Below are 19,968 nucleotides of genomic sequence, written 5' to 3' on the forward strand. Positions count from 1 at the left end.
GTTTGTTGTTGTTGTTGTTGTTTTAGAAAAAATCAACATTGTTTTAACATTGAACCATTGTCACTTTGTAATGCTGATTAAATTACACCAAGCCCACAACTGCTCCCCGGGCACTGAAGCATAAATGGCTGCCCACTGCTCTGGGTGTGTTCACGGTGTGTGTGTTTACTGCTGTGTGTGTGCACAAACATGGCTAAAAAAGCCCAAAGAATAAGTGGCAGTCACAGTGGGCAGGTTTGGCCTAAGTCAAGGGGAATCCCTCTCTCCTCCCATTTGTCCTCCCTGGTTCTTCATTGTTCTCAGCTTCATTAGTTACTGCTGGAGATGCCAGTCAAGAGAACCCAGCATTCATTTTAAACTGGACCACAAGCAGGGTGCTGAATACTCCTCTCAAAGAGTACAGGATCAGAACAGGATCTTTGGGGATAAACCGTGAGAGACTCTAGACGCGGGCTGTGCTGCTGAAAGGGTGCTCAAGATGAGGAGGAGAGGCAGTTATGATGGGACCACTGCCCCCATACAGCCAGTGAGTAACTCTGTGGGTAGCTTTTAATATTACAAATAAAAATTCTTAGGATTTTTTTTTGTATGTAAATGATACAAAATATTTTTGTACTAATTAGCTTTGAAATAAACTATAACAGTATTATATTTTTGTTTGAATGTGGACTGAAGCTGGATTAAGTGGCTTATTTTATGGCCAGTGTTTAGAATGGAATAACTATTTACAAAAAAAAAACACATATTAGCATGCCAATTAAATAATTATTTTCTTTCTTTCTTTACTTATTTGGCAAGCACACACTTATTTTCATGCCTAAATATTTACATTTTTCTACAGTATGGCTCAGAAAGAGATTATTCAAATATATTAACTATAGCTTCTCATTCTCACGTTTCACACTTGAATATTACAAAAATACAAGAATATTACAAGAATATTATACAAAATATTTTCTTTTTCTGTCAGTTAACTAAGCTATGAGCTATTATAACTACATTTTTATACTACATTTTATATATGACGTTTATGCAGGTTGTAGACAACTTTAGAGGGAATATTTTATAATTATTATATTTTAGTAAAGTAATTCTAACAGTGATAATTACTGGTTAAAGTGGGATATTGTGAGTGGAGTCTGCCTTGCCATCACTTGAGTGTTATACACTTATCACTCACATATAGGCGAATACAATTTCTAATAGAGAAATCTGATGGCATATTGACTTTGCTATGAATAAAGTGCCTATTTCTCCTTTTTGCAGCCAAGAGTTCATTGCCAATCTCAGACAGACTGATAAATTGGCTCCATGCTATACAAATGACACAGTATTGTTTTTCACTGGCTGTGTGAACAAGTGATAATTGTTTGGGACAGCATAATTGCCCCAGAATTCAATAGTGCGGAAAAAAAGTTTCCAGGAAGGCTCAGTAATTATGTCATGTTGCATTAATAAATACTAAATAACTGATGCATGCTGTGCTTGAAAAATCTTAAAAATCCTGATGACGTGTGAATATTAAACACATACTAAAGGGAATTCTTAATTATTAAAATATATGAAAGCATAATTAATCATGTATGCATTGACAGTCTACATAATCACTTTAGAAATGTATTTTCATAATCCAGTAGCATGCTTTCTTCTAGTGCTATTTGTATTTCATAATGAACTGAATAGGATTTTTTTTTCCTTTTTCTTTTCTGATCCAAAATGCCTCCAGACCCATTTTGTTTGCATTGTTTGATATTTAGTATCTCATCCAATGCCATTCATGCAGTTAAAAATGCGACCTAAAAGACCAAAATGATATTCATTGTCACTGTGTCAGGACTTAGCATGAATATCACTGAAGAAGCCAAATCGGTTAAGATCGGTGACTTGTTTTGGATAAAAAAAAGAAAAGATTATGAAAGAGGAGGTCTAATTTTGCATAAAGTGCAAATGACCCTTGCTCAGATTAATGAACTTTTACAAAGAGTGTAAAATGCGGTTAAGTCTGAGCCAAGACTAGTCCTACTAAGGGAACAGAATGTTCAGTCTCATTTTAGATGTATTTGAAAAGAAATAATGAGACCAGCACTTGAAAGATCAGGGATTAGTCCTGCTTTCTGCACTAGTGATCATTCATTCCTTAATCAACAGGAGGTGCACAAACAAAGCAGTTGTGTAAAGACTGAAAAGACCATTGCAGAGTCATTAGTCCTCATGAAAAACATGATTTATGTAGGTGACCCTCAACTTTCTCCTTCCTCAATGCTCTGAATCCCTGCCGTGTTAAAGACACTAAACATCAGAAATGCTGAATTGTACTTTTATTACTGCTGTGCATATTGAGGTTAATTCAGACTCTTGTCTTATGGCCTTGCTTTGAGAGTATTTACATGTCCTTTAAATACTGCTCTGATGCAGGAGTCTGCCTTTAAAGACATTAACCTGCATGTCTTTTAAAGGTCAGTATGTTTACTCTATCTGCTTGGTTACTATGGAAATGGGAACGCAGAAGGTCATTTCCTGATTTAAGTTCCCTATTCTAGTTAGATTGAGCTGTCATGGATAAACAGACAGTTTTTTATCTGAAAGCTTTGATGGGTCATTCTCTTATTTAAGTCTTCAGTCTTTAGAGAATCTATAGAATTATAGTCAACATTCTTCACAATACTTTTTTCTTTTCTCTTTTTTTTTTTAACAAAACAAATGGCTGTACATGGCAGCAGTTTCAAACTTCAACCAAACCGTCATTCTTCGATAATTTTTGTGTTTCATTATTTCACATACAGTTGTGACATAACTTTAAATATACAGCACTTTGACTGCTAAAAGTAAATTTTATCAGCTCAGTATAAACGTTTTTTTATAATTCAATGATATACCTGCTCTTATTCCTACAGTTTGCAGTTAAGTTATTTGAATAAATAAATGTTGTAATTAACAAAATAAATCAAATAAAAGATCAATGAATAAAATAAGGACTGCTCTATACAGCACCTGCGGGGTCTGGCTCAGAGGAGACGTTCTGCACCGAACCTGGTGCTGGGGAAAGCTCTAGGAATGTCTTGGAGCCCAATAAGGTATGTTTTATAAAAATAAATAAATACAAATCTAATGACTTTCTTTTGAGAAATGGAATATTCTTTCAGTACAGATAGACCATGAAACTAATGGTTTAAACATAGATTCGATATTTTAACTCGGTTAGAAAATTGTGAGACTCATGCAAAGAATAATAATTCATAGGATTTTCTTTTAGATATTTAATGTGCTATATTGCTCATTGATGTTTTTACAAAGCACTTTTGACCCAAAGCAACCACACACTATTGGGTTTTCCCAACTGTACTATTTTGAATTCATCTGTGGTCATAGTTGTTGAGTTGGTAGTTCATAGTGAGAGCTTTTCTCATCTTCAGGGAGGAGGCTCAGTGTCTGGTGGCCGTGGATCAGTGTCCCTTTGTGCTCGGACTGACCAGTGAGCACTCAGAGCTGATTCTGGATGAATGTGCTCAGCTGACCGATGGACTGAAGACCAGGGAAAGACACCTCTTCCTCCTCAGTGATGCCCTGGTCATTGCCAAACTCAAGTAAGAATTGTGAAATCTGCTGATATGTCCAAAGCGCAATTGGAGAGGGGGTCCGATTCAATAGCTGTTCAGGGGGCCCAGAAACCATAGCAGTGCCCCTGCTCAAACGCATTCATACACAAACTAAAAGTATCCATAAACCATAAAGTGCTCTCGCTATATTTAGATCTGGTGCTTTCATTTTTGATATGATTTGGGAAACACCTAGCAAACAAAGAGTTTTGTTTGGTATTCCCCCACAGTCTAGTTCAGGCTTAATGTATTATTTTGGCCTCACTTTATTTTACGTTATAAAATGTTATGCTATGTTCAACATTTAAATTAATTATTAAATGCAATGCACTTATTGCATACAGCACATATGAAAAATCTGCAAATATATATATATATATATATATATTTATAAATAGACTGAAAATGTATCTTTATTCCCAGGCATTTTGTCTTATTGGTTTTACTATTTCATATTTATTTCATTTTTATTCTATTTGACTTTGGTTTCTCAGTTCTGCACTTCGGTCAGCTTTGTTGTGTTTAAATGTGCAATATAAATCAAATTGATTTACTTACTATTAATTTATGTAATTAATTAAATACAGATAATTAACCCTACCCCCAACCCACCCTTAGTGTTTTGCAATACAATAGTACATTTATTTTAAGAACATATTAAACGGGAACCTTTATTTATTTATGATACAGTATGATTCGCTCATTTAATAAAAAACAAACAAACAGATAAATCATGATTCTTTGTTGTCATATTATCTTCACCACTCCTTTAATTACTGGGTCAAATTTGACCTGCACTATCAACATTAATAAAAAAATCTATAAATGTATACATTCATGTTTGTATAGCCTACCTATTAAGTACAGATACAGGTTTTACAAAATAAAAAAAATACAGACTTACCTGAAATAATATGGTTTTATTCTAGTTTTAGAAGAATATATTTAAGGGACTATACCTTAAATAATGTTTATTTAATGTTGTATATGATTTATTTGTAAGAGAGAGAGAGATTTCAACACCTTTATTAAAATACACAAATCATACAAACAACACTGAATCATGCATCAGTCATCAAAATCTTATCTTAAATAAGAAATAATTAATACATAACAATTTTACACAATACCCATTTAAAACACCAAATGAATTCAAACTTTATAAGATTGTTCATTTCTATATCTTAAATAGGGTATATTTTGGGGTCAAATTTGCTTCCTAGTTTTATTTTTTAAAGAGAGAGTTTGCATTTACAAAATTATTTTAAAAAGTTTACAAAGTAATTTGGAAAATCTTGGGCACATGTCTGAATCTTGGCTCTGGCATGCTCTTGTTTCATTGTCATTTGTAAACGTGGTGACCTTTATGTGTGATCTATTCCCACACAGCCGAGATATTTCATGAGGTTTGATCTGTCCTGCACACATGGCTCTTACAGTGGCTGCTACAGTTGTTCTATATTGACTGTTTCCTTTAGTATCGGCTAGCTGGTTGAACTTAATGTGATAGAGAACAGAGGGGATGCTTGGATGGTTGAACTCCCATTAGGATCTGAGAAAGCCAATAATCTCAGCTGCAGTTAGTTAAGAGACAATTCAAATACTCTAATGAGTTTTAATGGTCAAAATGAGTGACCTTAGATTTCATGCTAAAAATACTAGAAGCTCCTTTAATCTGCAGAAAACTGTTGCAATTACATAACACAGGACCCATGGTGAGGCTTATGCAATACATGTTGCTTAACAATATATCAGAGGTACTGAAAGCACAAATACAACAAATAAAAAGTCTTAAATCATAACACACATAATGCACAAATGCATTCTTTGGCAGATGCACATCTTTGGTTGATTGTGAATTTGTGATGATCTTAATTTATTTTTATTTTTCAGGTTTTTTTTAAGCAGTGTCTCTTAACCATCTTAATGGAATGAACATGTCATCAAAACAGGGAAATTCAGCTACTTCCTTTTTTTTCTAAATGTGGCATCTAAAGTAAATGCTGGTGTTTCATTAGTTTCATTCACTATTTAAGCAGCTGTTATATATGAATATACAAAAATATAGAAGTATAAAATAAGTACAAACTAGGTCTAATGTTATGGTGCAGATGATGAGGATGATGTTAAAACTTGACATTACTTTCCCAAACACCTGTTTGTCGATTTGAACTGAAAACTTTAATTGAACTTTGCAGTTATGAAGTGCGATGACAGTTTCCACATTTGTGAATTAATATTCTGATTTAATAGTTTGTAAAATGTTGCCAAGCACACTTTCTTCATCATTGTCTCAAAACATGTGATGTGTTTCAAAAGGTTGTTTCAGTTTTGTTTTGAATATGATTCAATCAACAGACTTTGTTTTTTGGGATTTTTTTTTTTTTTGGTTACTACGTTGCTTGGGTCAAGAAGGGATTTGGAACAGAATGAGGGTGAATAACTGATGACAGAATGTTCATTTTTGAGTGAACTATCCCTGCAAAAATATATTTCTATATCGAATATTTTTATTTAAATTAATTTACCATGTCACCAGGCGCCCAAGTGTAGGGTAAAGGCAAAAGTGTTGGATGAAAGACATTTAAAGATAATTATATTTTGTGACCAGACAAATATCAATTTTTTTCAGCTTTTGACCCTATTGTACCCTTTCATTAGGGTTAGTTGTAATATACATTACATTTTATAGCATAATATGCAATGGTTTTCTGTTTTAAAATGTTAAGATAATTACCATGCAATTCCATCTTTATTTTGTAATGAGTTGACTGTACATTATGCCTTACATAACCTCTCACTGATTAAGAATAATAAAAGATTGCACACAATAGTGTATGACTGTCCAAATGTAGTACACAGTACATGTTTCTGGAGATCATCACCATATTGCAAAACATAGCAAGACATTAAAACTGAGATTTCTGTGTTTACAGGTCAAATGCGAGTTACAGACTGAAACACAGGATTGATCTGAAGGACCTGTGGGTGTGCAGCTTTGAAAATGATGATGAGGCAGAGGATGAAGATACAGATGTTGATCTAAGAACCTCTATCATATTGGCTTGGTCTGTTTCTCTGTGCTTAGCCTCATTCTGGTAAGGTTTTTAAAAAATATATATATTTTATAAACTGAACTGAGCTTTGCAAGACATTAGATCTCCAGGATTATGATTGATCACTCACAAGAATATGTTCACACGACCATGTAACAAACAGCAGAGCATGTGGGTAGTCTGTGTGCATGCTGCTGATGCTGAAACTAGGTTTCTAACCAAAGACTTACGTAGCCAGGATGCTACTGTAAACATATTAAGGCAAAGCACAGGGCAATTAGAGCAGGTGTATAAGGTCTTTATGTAGTCATTCCGAGATAAAGATTAGGTGTTCTTTGCAGACTTGGTTGAAAGTGGGGTATGTAGCAGGTGTTCCCACAGGTGTTGGTAGTTGGTAGCACCACTGAAGAGCAACTTGTAACACAAAGCTTGCCTGACTTGAACAAGTTGAACCCATTAATGCAAAAAAATATGAAAGCAGAAACAGCAGATCATTCACGCTGCTTTGCACAACATGAGTACGTGAAGCCATGAAAGGGAAGTCAGTGATGATCTTCCATGTGTAATCATTGGCAGTTAGTAGTTAGATACAGTCACATGATTTAAAAGTCAACAGAGGCCTTCCAGTAATACTGCAACACTTAATAGGAATCAAGACAATGATGTGGCAGAGAATGAATTTTATAATTTACTTAAAGATGTTGGGCACTAATGATATTGTAGTGTACTTCAAATCTTATATATATATATATATATATATATATATATATATATATATATATATATATATATATATATATATATATATATATATATATATATTAGTTTTGTATGTTTAATAGTCATCCAGTCTACAGGTTTTATTAGGCCTAACCTACCTAGCATCTGTGAACTGCAAGTCGTAGAGATAAACTTTCCACTTGTCGCCAAGCCACACTCTGAAATGAGGTAGTGGTAGCTGCCGCTGTGATGCTGCTTCCTGCCCTCGTGACTCACTGAGACTTTCCTGCCCTTTCTGATGTAAAGAGGTTGAGACAGTGTGGCCTCTTCATATTCACAACACATTGACGAGCACTGCACTCTCTGTGGATTACTAACTCACACCATGCTGTTCTCTCACTTGCAGTCTGCCTGAGCTAAAGGACCACTGGCTAGATACTCTACACAGGTGAGGCGTCATTTAGTACGTCGTTTAGTATGTCGTGAATGCAAAAGGGGAACATACTGAAAATGCATATCTCTTGAGTTGATGATGCAAAAGTGTATTATCAGCTGTGTACTCAAAAAAGTTTTTTGTGTACCTCTTGCTGTAAGTCACTATATGTGATGCGCATAACAGAAAAAGTCCATTTCAAATGTCATGGCAGGAAAACTGCAGAGGCAAGGTCGAGAGCAGGCAACAATTCTCCACCGCCCAGCGTCCTCATGAAGGTGCTGAGTGGCAATACTACGGTATGCATTCCTCTGTCATTGATTTGTTTACTTAAGTGAACAGCTTTCCAAAAGTTAAGAATGCATAAATGCTTGGAATGGGATATTTTTCTTCTGTGGCTTTTATCACAGAATGCATAAGTCCTCGGTCCTGGTCTGTGTATGGAAATATGTTTTGGGTCTTAAGGTACTGACGATACTGAACTGACATTATTTTTTCTTTCTTTCTCTGACAGAATAAAACTCTAAGTGGAGTTGGGATGGACTCTGCAGAGTTGCCTTTAGATGTGAGCACTCAATATTTTTCATTTCCATTTTCATCTCTTCATATTTGATTTATGCTCTTGACAAATATATATTATTTAAATTATTTCCAATGACACTTGAAAATGACTGGAGCAACAACAGCAACAACAAAAAATGGATGCTAAAATGAATCAAAATTTCTATCATAGTTTGGACAGTTGAGTGTGTGTAATTTGTAGTCACACCCTACTTCTTCATGTCCTCATGTCAAACATGTGCCTGTTCCCAGGGCAACGACAAAATCTCCACCCTCTCGAAGCAGTTTCATAACCAGGAGGCACATACACAGCAGCCTATTGGTGAGTTTAAACTAGTCAAAATGACTGTTTGAAACCACATGTTGGGTTGCGTGTTCGCCAGAAAAAACAAAAACAAAAAAAAAACCTGTGAAACTGAGTGGGAGTGAAAAAAACAATAGTGCATGAAAACAAAGGTGTGAAAAACTAAGTCTTTATTGGTGAACTCAACAAAATTAAAATCATTTGAAGTGTTACTAATAATATATATTTTTTGGCTTTAGGAGAGAATGGAAGCAAAAGGAACTTTTTCTTCAAGTTGAAGAGAAGCTCCACCAACATAAGTGTACCTGCTCATCCTGAGTCCAGTGCAAAGAACTTGCTGTTTGGACGACATCTCCAAGATGATGCCACACTTCCAAAACCAATTACTGTATGTCAGTGTATTGTATTGATGTATTATTGTTGACTTATGATTTGATGATGATGATGATACACATGATTTTTTATAAAAGAAAATTGTTCAAGAACATGTAAAAAGTAATCTGTATACAAAAACATCTGTATCTGCACCACAGATACAATTAATACAGGAGCACACGTAATGTTTCTTTTTATAGGCGCTGTGCAGTTTCTTGCTAAACTTATCAAGACCACAATCAGAAGGGTTTAAGATCTTTTTGATTAAAGCCAAAAATATGGCCAAGGCTATAGCGTAGTTTTTGCAGAAACACTCAAAACCCTTGCCAAACAGACCTTGGAAAGTGATGGCATGCAGAAAAAGTGAAGTGGACATGGTGATGTCATCTCAAAAGTAAAACTGTTTCTGACGTGTAGTGAGTCATTTGGATGAAAGATTATGAAGTCAGTAGAAGATTTCTATTCAGTAGAAGATTTCCTCAAACTTCTCATGTTTTTGGTCTTCCAACAGGAAATACTACTGTTGTTGTTCAGGAAGGGTCCACTTACTGAGGGTGTCTTTAGAGTGTCGTGCAACAGCAAAAAACTGAATGCTCTCAAAGATCAGCTGAACTCTGGAGCCCAGGTGGACATGGAAGACCTGCCTGTGACACTCTTGGTTGGACTATTGAAGGTGAATAATACTCTATGTTTACAGTAGGCCTATGTATGTCTCTTGAACATATTCCATAATGACATGTCTGTGAAACAATGAATCATTTCTTTATTTTAAATGTACTGACAGATTTTCCTGAAGGAAATCCCTGGATGCCTGCTAGTATTTGAGCACTATGAAAGCTGGATCAGTGCTCTGGAAACAGAGAGGAAAGAGGATGCTCAAAGAGAGCTGAGGAGGTAAGCAGGAGTCTTTCTCCCGCGACCCAGCAGTAAACTCACTGTAATTTCAGAATGGGTAGAGAGAAACTGGCGGGAGATGTGGGGGCTGTTAAAAAAAAAAGTCCCTGGCACAAGCAAGGTGGTAGATACGGGGCTTTTTTGTGGACTTTCTATGTACTCTTCAGAGATTTGAAAATAGGGAAATTAGAAGCTGAAGTCTGACCACAAAATGTCAGAAAAACTGTTCTGTTTTTCTTCTTCCACCCTCATCATAAAAAATGGAAGGAGCGGTTCATAGAAAAAGGACCTAACTTTTTTTCTTTTGTTCTCAACTCGCAGAATGGCCGAGAGGTTGCCCAAAGCAAACAGTCTCCTTCTGCAGCACCTGGTGTGCCTGTTTCACCACATCAGTCAGCGTTCAGAAACCAACAAAATGGATGCCAGGAACCTGGCAGTGTGCATTGCTCCAACCTTGCTGCATCCTGACAGCCAGCCCCTAGACAGGGATGATGTCGCAAAGGTCAGACACTTGGTCCTTTTTTAAAGAAACTTCTAAATAATCTTTTATGTCATGAAATTTTTCTCTGTCTGTCTTGGTTCTGATAACATGAGCCTGTAGCACTAAACTTAGGTCTGGATCAATGTTTTAGCGAGAATGACAGAAGTGTGTTTTTTTTTTAATACACCTCTTCAGTCTCATTTTGACTAATCTTTTGACACTGTCGTATGCATGATGCGGTTTTAGATGCATCGAAACCACAACACCAAAAGTACTGTGACATTGAGCTGCACAAAAACTGAATACATTACAGCATATTAAATGTACATTATTATTTTGCTTTTGTGTTTTTATTAAGGCCACACATCTTATCCAGTTCCTAATTGAAAATTGCTGTGAGGTATTTGGAAATGATATACTGAAGCTTTTTGAAGATTTAGAGGATCAGGATTCCATATACAAGTCAGGTAAATAAATCTTTAATTATTATATATTTTTTTTAAGAACTGAAATATCATTCTCAAATGTACATTAAAATCTATGCACCATTTCTGAGCCCTTTCGGGTGCTACATCAGGCCATTTTACTTCTTAATATCTTTACTCAATATCTACCCAGTCAAGAGCTACATTTTTGATTTTGAGGTTGACCACAACTTCAACTCTCAATGGGATTCTCACTAAACTATTATTGTAAAGACCATTTCTGGCATTAATACTTTTGTATTTAAAAATATGGCCTAAAAGCAGATGTTTCTGCACCCCTAGTGTGGCCAAATCGAATTGCATTACCTCAATCCTGGTTAGAAAATCAAGCTTAGGTTGTGTTTTGGAACATGGCAGATCATAAGTTTTTGGAAGCTTAGCATTAGCTTGTTTATTTAGCATGACCACCTATGGTATGTAGCAGCTACGCTAGCTGGTATGGCAAACCTGGTTTGTTGCTGGTTCATGATGTTATTCTAGCATGAATAAACTAATGATCAGCTTGGACTGGCTTGAGGCCATATAATTAGCATGTCTAAAATCTACCAAAAGCATCACCCATAGTCTCGACCCACCCTCACAGTATTGTTTGAGTAAATGTTGCAGTGTTGGGCTACTTGGAATGCTCCAGTGAACAGAGCACTGTTTTGATAGCATGACACAGCCACCCAGACCTTTAACATTTACTTATTTTCTACAGATTCAGCCTCCTTGGTGTCCCCTGATATCTCTTTCGATGTCCACCGGCATGATTCAGCGTATGACAGCACAGATCCCGATGTTGATTGTGACTGTGTAGAAGCTGAGAGCCAGACTCAAGAGGACAACATGACGGCACATGGGAGCCCAGGCCTATGCAAGCTAGGACTCTCTGACATTCATTCTTGTTCCTCTGACACTATATTTGATACTTTCACAAAACCTTTCAATCGGCGGTGCTCTGAGCCCTCCATTTTTCCTTCTGCCCCAATAATGGATTTAAGAGAGCTTGCCCGCAGCCATGATGACTTTTCAACAGAAAAGGAAGACTTTGACGACCAACCGCTCAAGAAGCAGAACTCAGATGACTCTTTCTTGCATCCCAAAAGCTGTGAAAACAGAAGATCCCAGATGTTTCTCAAGAAACTGGTCAGGAACATGGACTTGCCAATCAGTGTGTCTTCTCCAACATCTAAGGCTGGTTCCTGCCAATCATTTTGTTCCTCAGAAAGCACCTCCTCAAATCTCTCAGAGCAGTCAACCACGTCACCCCTGCCATCCCCGGCAAGCCCCCGTAAGTCTACTAGGCATTCATCCTTTATGAGTAAATCTAAACACAGCAATGGCCAAGGAGACTTGGAAGGGACCCGACGATCCCTCTCAGTGAGGGCCAAAAGCCTTGGAAACTTTACATTTAATAGAGGCAGTCTGAAAAAAGGGGAGTCCAAGAAGGAAGTTGTCTTCCCTTGTGAAACTCTCCAAGAGGACTCACAAAATGAGAGAGACAATGTTGATGAGCTTGTTCGGCGTCGTCGGCCTCTCTCCGCCATTGAAGTCTTCCAACATGTGGATAGTCGTATGCCATGCAGCCCCCCATCCTATGAGCAGGCGCTGCAAACCGGAGCACAACCGGCCCCTCCGCAGTACAGGGCCATGACGGTCCAACATGCCAGAGAGCTTGACAGGAAATCCCGCCCCATATCCATGAACGACTACCTACTGGACAATTACAAAGTTAACGAATCCATAGAATACATAGAAACATTCACAGAAAGTGTTCGATTAGAAGAACCACAGCCGGTGTCATTCCGGCAGAGGGCCATGTCTGAGTCAGTGTCCCAGTCGAGGCATGAACAAGTGTCCCACAGGTGTAGTCAGCCTGTGTTTGAGGAGTTCTCCTATGCAAAAGAATCTTATGTGTGAGTGTTCCTTTCTTAATAGCAATACTGAACTCCTGCTTAGGTTTAAAGATGAAGTGTGCAATTTGTTTGTGATCAGCATCAGCAAGTGGAATTGCAAAAACAATGATTGTTTTCAAACAAGTTTCCCAAACACTCCACCCACTGGTCAGATAGCCCTGTCCCAAACTTACATAACTGGGTGAACCATTGTTGCTGTGTTGTGCTGGACAGGATGATAAGCCAAGCAGAGTAATGTTTTGATAGTGCTACAATGATTACACACTTAAGTTAAGCAGGGATAGAGGGAACGTATTTTAACAGAAAAATTGCACACTTCAGCTTTAAAATAACATGCAACTCTTAAGCTGAACTCTTTGACTTAGTGAGACATAGAATTTAATGTGTTACAGCAATTTCATATGCTAATATTGAATATTTGTTTAATTCTTGCCAGTATGAAGCTATGTAAATAGACAGTTCAGATAATTAAATTGTATAATATAGTAAAATAGTAATAAAATAATTTTGATGTAGTAAGAATGTACAGCTGTAAATTACATGATTTCTGTATTACTATTTAACTACAATAAAGAATCTTAGTGGACACGTGTGTTTGAACTCATCTCTGACAGTCTTAAAAAGCTGTTAAGTCTTATGACGGTTATTTCACCATATGAACACTGGATTGTTGGGAAACCTTTTTTTTTTTTTTCTGCCCTTGTGGTGTTCCAAGTAAATAATGCACTGGTTGCTCTTCTCCCTTACAATCATGATGAATGGTAACTAGATTTCTATAAAGTATAAATATAATAGCATCAAAAAAGAATAGTCCATAGGACCTTTACATAATATATTCAAGTCTTCTTATGATAGTTTTATTGATGATACCATTGTTACTTTTTGTGATACTTTATTTATTTGTAATTTTGCAGGTTGATTACATTAAATATTATATATATATATATATATATATATATATATGTGTGTGTGTGTGTGTGGCCTGGATAAAATTCATTTATCATTTATAAAAAATTTAGAGAATTGTCATTTCTATGTCAAATATTCCTTGTTCCTTTGGAATACCAACAGAAAAGAGTTAAAAGAGGTTATGAGGAAGCTACAAGAAAACAAGTACTTACATACATATGGCATTTAGATGTTCCCTATACTTGGCAAGGGGTTGTATAACATGCAGATCAAAATGGCATTGAGAACAGCGTGTTCTGCATTAGAGAGGAAGTCGGTGATCATGTGGACTGATTTGGTTTTTCGCTGAATTTGGTCTATCGTCTCACTTGTCTATAGATATGCCCCTATTTCCTCCTCTTTTAGCCTTACTAAGAAATAGACTGCAGTGTGTCAAATGTCAGCTAGCACAGCTGTGCACACACTAACATTAGTATATATATAGGCATGTGGGTAAAGTTTCTAAAGATTCATATCGAGAAACAAAACACACAGATGCTCTGATCAGCCTCTGAAGTTTGTCTGCAGTCATGTCTATTAAAGGAGTACTTCACCTTAAAATAAAACTTTATTCACTCACCTTCATCCTGCTGCAAACCTATATTCTGTGCAGGCACTGTTCCAAAAATAGATATTTTTTTTATGAATCATCATGAATCAGTTGCCTGTGACAATGACAAGAAGACCATTAACTACTACAGGATCTATATTCTTATATAATATACATTCAGTATTTTTGAATTAAAGCTAAATTCAGAATCAGTGAGTGAAGTAAACATTTTGTGACACATTTGTAAAGTGAAAACGCCAAGGACTTTTCCAAAATTGACCAAAAATGCAAGCCAGTAAACATTCAATAATAGAGACAATCAACAGATAAATGTTACATAATGAAACTGTGAACATTGGCATGTGTTCATGGACAGAGTCTCTTAGTTATATAACACAGTGGTTCTTCCTCTGTTGCCAATGCTGTGTTCATTATACAGTGATGAAAAAGCACTTTATGTAATGAATTAGGGATGGGACGATAACCGGTTTTATTGATAACCGTGATAAAATGTGCTGAAGGTTAGTAATATCGTTTAAAAATGAATTATCATTAAAACCATGTTTGATTATCGCGGTTTTAATAACTCGCTATTAAATCATGTCCAGCCAGCAACAGTCTGATGCAAGCGCAGCGCACAATGTTTTTTTGTTTTTTTTTTCGAGAAGGAATGGTGAAAGTCAGTGACTTTTCTATGCTTTTCTATGCTTCTACACTTTTCATTGTAAGGAAGGAAATGCCACAGAATTTAATCTTTCTTTAAATTAAGTGCATAGAGTTGCTTGTTTTATTAGTTGTTTGTTGATTATTAAATATAAAACTTGCTGAAATGTTTTCAGTGTGAGCATCAACTATTTTTGAACACTTTCATCTTGTTTCAACAAAACCGTGATAATATTGATAATCGTGATCATTTTAGTCACTATAATCGTGATATTAAATTTTCATACCATCCCATCCCTATAATGAATGTTTTAATGCTTAAAGTTACATTGACAACCAATTAGTCACTATTCAGTGACACAAGTATTTGATTACCAACAAATCTAAACAGGGAACAATGATATTGAATTTCTGAAACAAAGCACACAAAGCCAATGACGTAGTCTAAACAGACAAGCGTTTTAAGTAATTATGATGACTGAAAAAAAGATGCTCTAAAAATAAAATGGCAGTGATGCACATAAGTTCAAACACAACAGAGTGCACATACAATAAATTATGTAATGTGATAAAACCGGGCAGGTATGCATAATCAGTATTAAGTAGGAAATGTCTGTAATGGACGGAGAACAAAACTATAGAAAAAAAAAATATAGATAGAAATATGTCAAATAATATATAGTGTGAAACCAACAGGAATGCCAAAACTGTGAGATCTGCTGAATTAAGGTGAGACACTGCAGGCAAAAACACTGTTTTTTCAAGCACCTGTCAATTTTGAGATTTCGGGCTTTTTGGTTTTTCATAAAGTGCTTTTTCAAACTAGTGGAAGGAAAGCATCCAAAAGACACTGTTAAGTGTTTCTTTTACAGCACTTTATCTGTTTGTGTCAATAGATTTCAATTACAATACATATTTTTAAAGGCCGTTTTCTCAAAATGAGTTTTTTCTTCAACACTGAGCCATAAATCTCCACTTCAGTAGCACTTACACACACACCAAACTTGACATTTTTATTCCTGTCTATATTCTGAAGGTTTTTACAGAGGGATTTGTTCATATATATTTTCCTTGATTATATACAACATTTTATTCCCCCCAAAATTGTGAAAATATATTGTTTTCTGGCTCTTCAAAGTATTTTCTGAATTATGGAGTGACAAAAAAAGATAACCAGAATTCCCTCTGTAAAAACATTTGACTCAAATATGTCAAAAAAATTAAACAAAAATTTTGAAACTGACTTCATCTAGTGTTCAGATTTTTGTACTAGACATTTATGCAAATTAGCACATATTTCATTAAATAATGCCTCATTTGCATATTTAAACATAACATTTTTGAAAACTTGTAATACAAAAAATGTTTGCAATAATCAATCAACTGGGTAAGTAAGGTGATAACTATTAGTTATTTTTTTTGCCCTATTCGCCTGCAGTGTCTCGCCTTAATCAAATTGAGGAAACCCACAATGGCTCAGTTCCTCTAAATATGGCAAACATGCTTTCTTAAAGTAATAGTTCACCAAACAATGACAATTTTATTGTAATTTACTGACATTCATGATGTTGCATGCAGTGCAGTTTTTTTTTTTTTTTTTTTTACTTAAAGAATTATTACATATCTCTAGGCTGTCCTAACCATAAAAGTGGTTCATAATATTTGGTGCTAAGTTTTCAAGTCATATAATAGCTTTACCAAAATATTAAGACTTAAATTGAATATATAGTGCCTATAGACACATTTTCACAGATTAGCATTTTTGAAGATTGCGCAGAGACAATAACATTTCTAAGAACTTGCACTTTGAAACCTGTTTTCGAGAGTTTGCATTTTCAGGCCCCAAAAATGCTTTCATCGTGTAAATAAACAGCAAAATGTATCAAATTAAGTTTTCATTTTTTAAATAATAATTTTTAAATGATATGTCCTTTGAAATTTCCTGTTTCAGCATATTGCTTGATACAGTAAATGCACACTGTAGTGCCTTTCAGTAACTTGAGACATATGTTTAGCATTTTTAACCATGAAATGTAACTATTTGTGGTGACTATTTCTGTAAGCATCAGTCTCTAAGACGAATCCAAAACCACTTCTTGAGTCACAAATTTACATTTCTTATTTCAAAAACAAGCACTGCAATGTGATTCTGATAAAAGTAAATGCTCTGAATGTGTTATATATGCCCCTGTATATATTGTAAGTAGTGCATGCATTACAGTAACGTGCGGTGAAATCTTGTCATGGGTAGGCTGTGACCTATCAATGTGTGGAATATATGTTCATATATTCATTCAGTTAATTTAGCAACCCAAGTTCATTTTAGGCATCATCAGATCGCTGCCTGCATTCAGCAAAGTCAGTCATGTGAGGCTAATGCACAATCAAATATAATAATCAAATTAATGGACACATCTATCTTATGACTTATACAACAAACAAATGTTTTGTGCGGGACACAGAGTAGGAGGCGGCGCGGCAGCCTAGTCACTCCATCAAAATGCGCAAACGCGCCCAGACAGCCACGGCGCACACACACACACACTTTTGGTCTGGTGACGGCGCACCAGGCTACAGTCAGAAAACATTGCGTCAGCAGTACAGCTTTAAAGTACAAAAACAGCTTATTCGCTCCTACAAACTGCTAGGCGCGCACACCGACACGCAAGTATACTAGATGCTAGTATTCGGGAAGCGCGCGGATTGAGTGAGAGCGAGTAGATCACGTGACATGAAGCAAGCTCGGTCTCTGCCTCAATGTTGATAATTCAAGACAGCATGAGAACTGACTGCGCATGCGCAAATCTACATAAACTACGTTCTATGGACCAAAGAGGCACCGCTCACCTCTGCCTCAATGGCCATGGCTTTTGAATTTCCTGCATGAAACAACGGTTTTTAGGAGCAAACAATGGCAAAATGAGTATATCATGTGTATTCCTGAAAATTTTTGTTACAAAAAATAATATTTGGAATAAAATTAATGCAATTAATAATGTGGTGAATTAATAAAGCTCTTGGAATTAATAAATGTAATGTCAACATTTCCTTTGGTGAGGCACTGCCTACCCTGCCTACCCTGACCGCACGTCCCTGATGCATTAGTAGATTACATTCCTAACTGTAAATGAAACCTGGTCATATTCATGTAAGCTTGTGTGCAGCTCTTCCTTCTGTTTAGTTTTGTTTAGAGCAAGCATAGCAGAAACATGCATCAGTTTACATGTCTCCCCCTACTGATTGTTAAGAAGTTTTACACAAAGATTTATTACACTTAAGAGTTTGGCAAGCATTCATTTTATATATATATATATACAGAGGTGGGTAGAGTACCCAAAAACTGTACTCAAGTAAAAGTAAAAGTACTTCTAGAAATATTTACTCAAGTAAAAGTAAAAGTACTAGTCTTGAATAGTTACTTGAGTAAGAGTAAAAGAGTATCGGATAAAAAATCTACTCAAGTAGTTAGTTACTAGTTACTTTGGGTCATATATACTGAGCCTATTTTTATTTAGATATATAGATAAAATGTATGTAATGTATGTGTGCGTGTATAAATGTATATATTTCATCAGCCTTTACTCCAATTTATGTAATTTATTATAAAACCCTGTCTGTTTACTTAAGTAACAGATATAGGTGTCATACCATAACATATTTTTAATATGACTGACTTTATATTAAATGTGAATTTAACATTGAAAGTTAATGTGATATAAATATTGCTACTAATCTTTCATTGTTCAGAAAGAGAGCAAATAACATTTACATTAAGATAATTTTCACTGACAGTCTAGATTTCAATCACTCTCAGAAACTCCCATTAAAATCACTGAAACTGTTAACACTGTGAAATCAATATTTAATTAAAGATTCGTACAAACATCTGCACTTTGTTGTTTCTGACGAGAGAATTCGCCAGAAAGAGGTATTCAGTCAGTGAGCGAGTGAAGAAAGAACCGGAATTTTAGCGATGACTCATCGGAACACCTCTGATTGGCCAATGCTTTAATAAGCTCAAAAGAATCATGTGTGATTGGTTATAATGCGCAGCGCTGCATGAACGCATCTATCTCTGGCTCAGCGCCAGCAAGCAATCACAGATCTGAATTTAGCAGCTGATTATATGACTTGCTGAACGTACTCACGCCGGTGTGATTGTATTAAAATTAATAAAATCTTAATCGGCTATTTTTTGTCTTTTGGAAGCTGCATTCAACTTGACTCCCCTCTGTTATAAGCCACACACGTACAACAAACTAATGTCACAGTGGTATCGTGTACTGTAATCGAATGTAGCCCAAGTTATTACCTGTTAAACAGTAGACAGCACACGCGGTGTTCATCTAATAAGGATCTCCATCGCTAGCAAATAATAGCCTTTGCAGATTTCAATTCAGTGCAGTTCCAGCCACGTTTTCAACGCTCTTTCTGTTCTTAAACGTTACAACTCCGAGTGAACCACTTCAGACGCTCAGCGCGTGCGGCAGGGAACTGAACGACTCATTCAAACTGATTCATGAACCTATTCACTCGTTTGCCAATTGGTTTGATCAAGCCTTTGAACAGAATTGACTCAAAAGAATGAATCATTCGCGAAAGGGCATCGCTCATTGCCCAGAGAAAAGTAGACGGCGCGTTTGGAATAAACTGAAGCACCTAACATTTATTGCATTAAGATAAAGTAACGAGAGGAGCGTCGCCCAAAGTAACGAAGTAAAAGTACAGATTTTCCCCCAAAAATTTACTCAAGTAAGAGTATAAAGTACCCATCTCTAAATATACACTCCGAAAAGTATTCGTTACCCCAAAAAATTACTCAAGTAAATGTAACGAAGTAAATGTAACTCGTTACTACCCACCTCTGTATATATATATATATATATATATATATATATATATATATATATATATATATATATATATATTTTTTTTATGTGGCAGGAAAGATTGCTATATTAAAATATTACAGGTTTGTTGCTGAACAACACACACTCACTCACA

The 19,968-nt window shown here is 35.8% G+C and overlaps 1 protein-coding gene across 3 annotated transcripts; it reads left to right on the plus strand.

Moving 5' to 3' along the window:
• Positions 1-324: 324 nt before the first annotated feature.
• LOC132092707 (T-cell activation Rho GTPase-activating protein-like) lies at positions 325-13,067 on the plus strand. Of its 3 annotated transcripts, none has more exons than XM_059499058.1 (14): positions 325-538; positions 2,989-3,074; positions 3,414-3,584; positions 6,533-6,694; positions 7,779-7,820; positions 8,020-8,104; positions 8,320-8,370; positions 8,619-8,688; positions 8,910-9,058; positions 9,557-9,718; positions 9,830-9,939; positions 10,261-10,441; positions 10,779-10,887; positions 11,606-13,067. In XM_059499058.1, the coding sequence occupies exons 1-14, from the start codon at positions 479-481 to the stop codon at positions 12,805-12,807; spliced, it is 2,640 nt and encodes an 879-aa protein (XP_059355041.1). In that variant the 5' UTR covers positions 325-478; the 3' UTR covers positions 12,808-13,067. The 3 variants fall into 3 exon arrangements, with proteins under 3 accessions (XP_059355041.1, XP_059355042.1, XP_059355043.1); XM_059499059.1 differs by having other exon boundaries at positions 325-526; XM_059499060.1 differs by lacking the exon at positions 2,989-3,074 and having other exon boundaries at positions 326-526.
• The last annotated feature ends 6,901 nt before the right edge of the window (positions 13,068-19,968 follow it).

This window comes from Carassius carassius, chromosome 18, assembly GCF_963082965.1.
Source record: "Carassius carassius chromosome 18, fCarCar2.1, whole genome shotgun sequence".
NCBI lineage: Eukaryota > Metazoa > Chordata > Actinopteri > Cypriniformes > Cyprinidae > Carassius > Carassius carassius.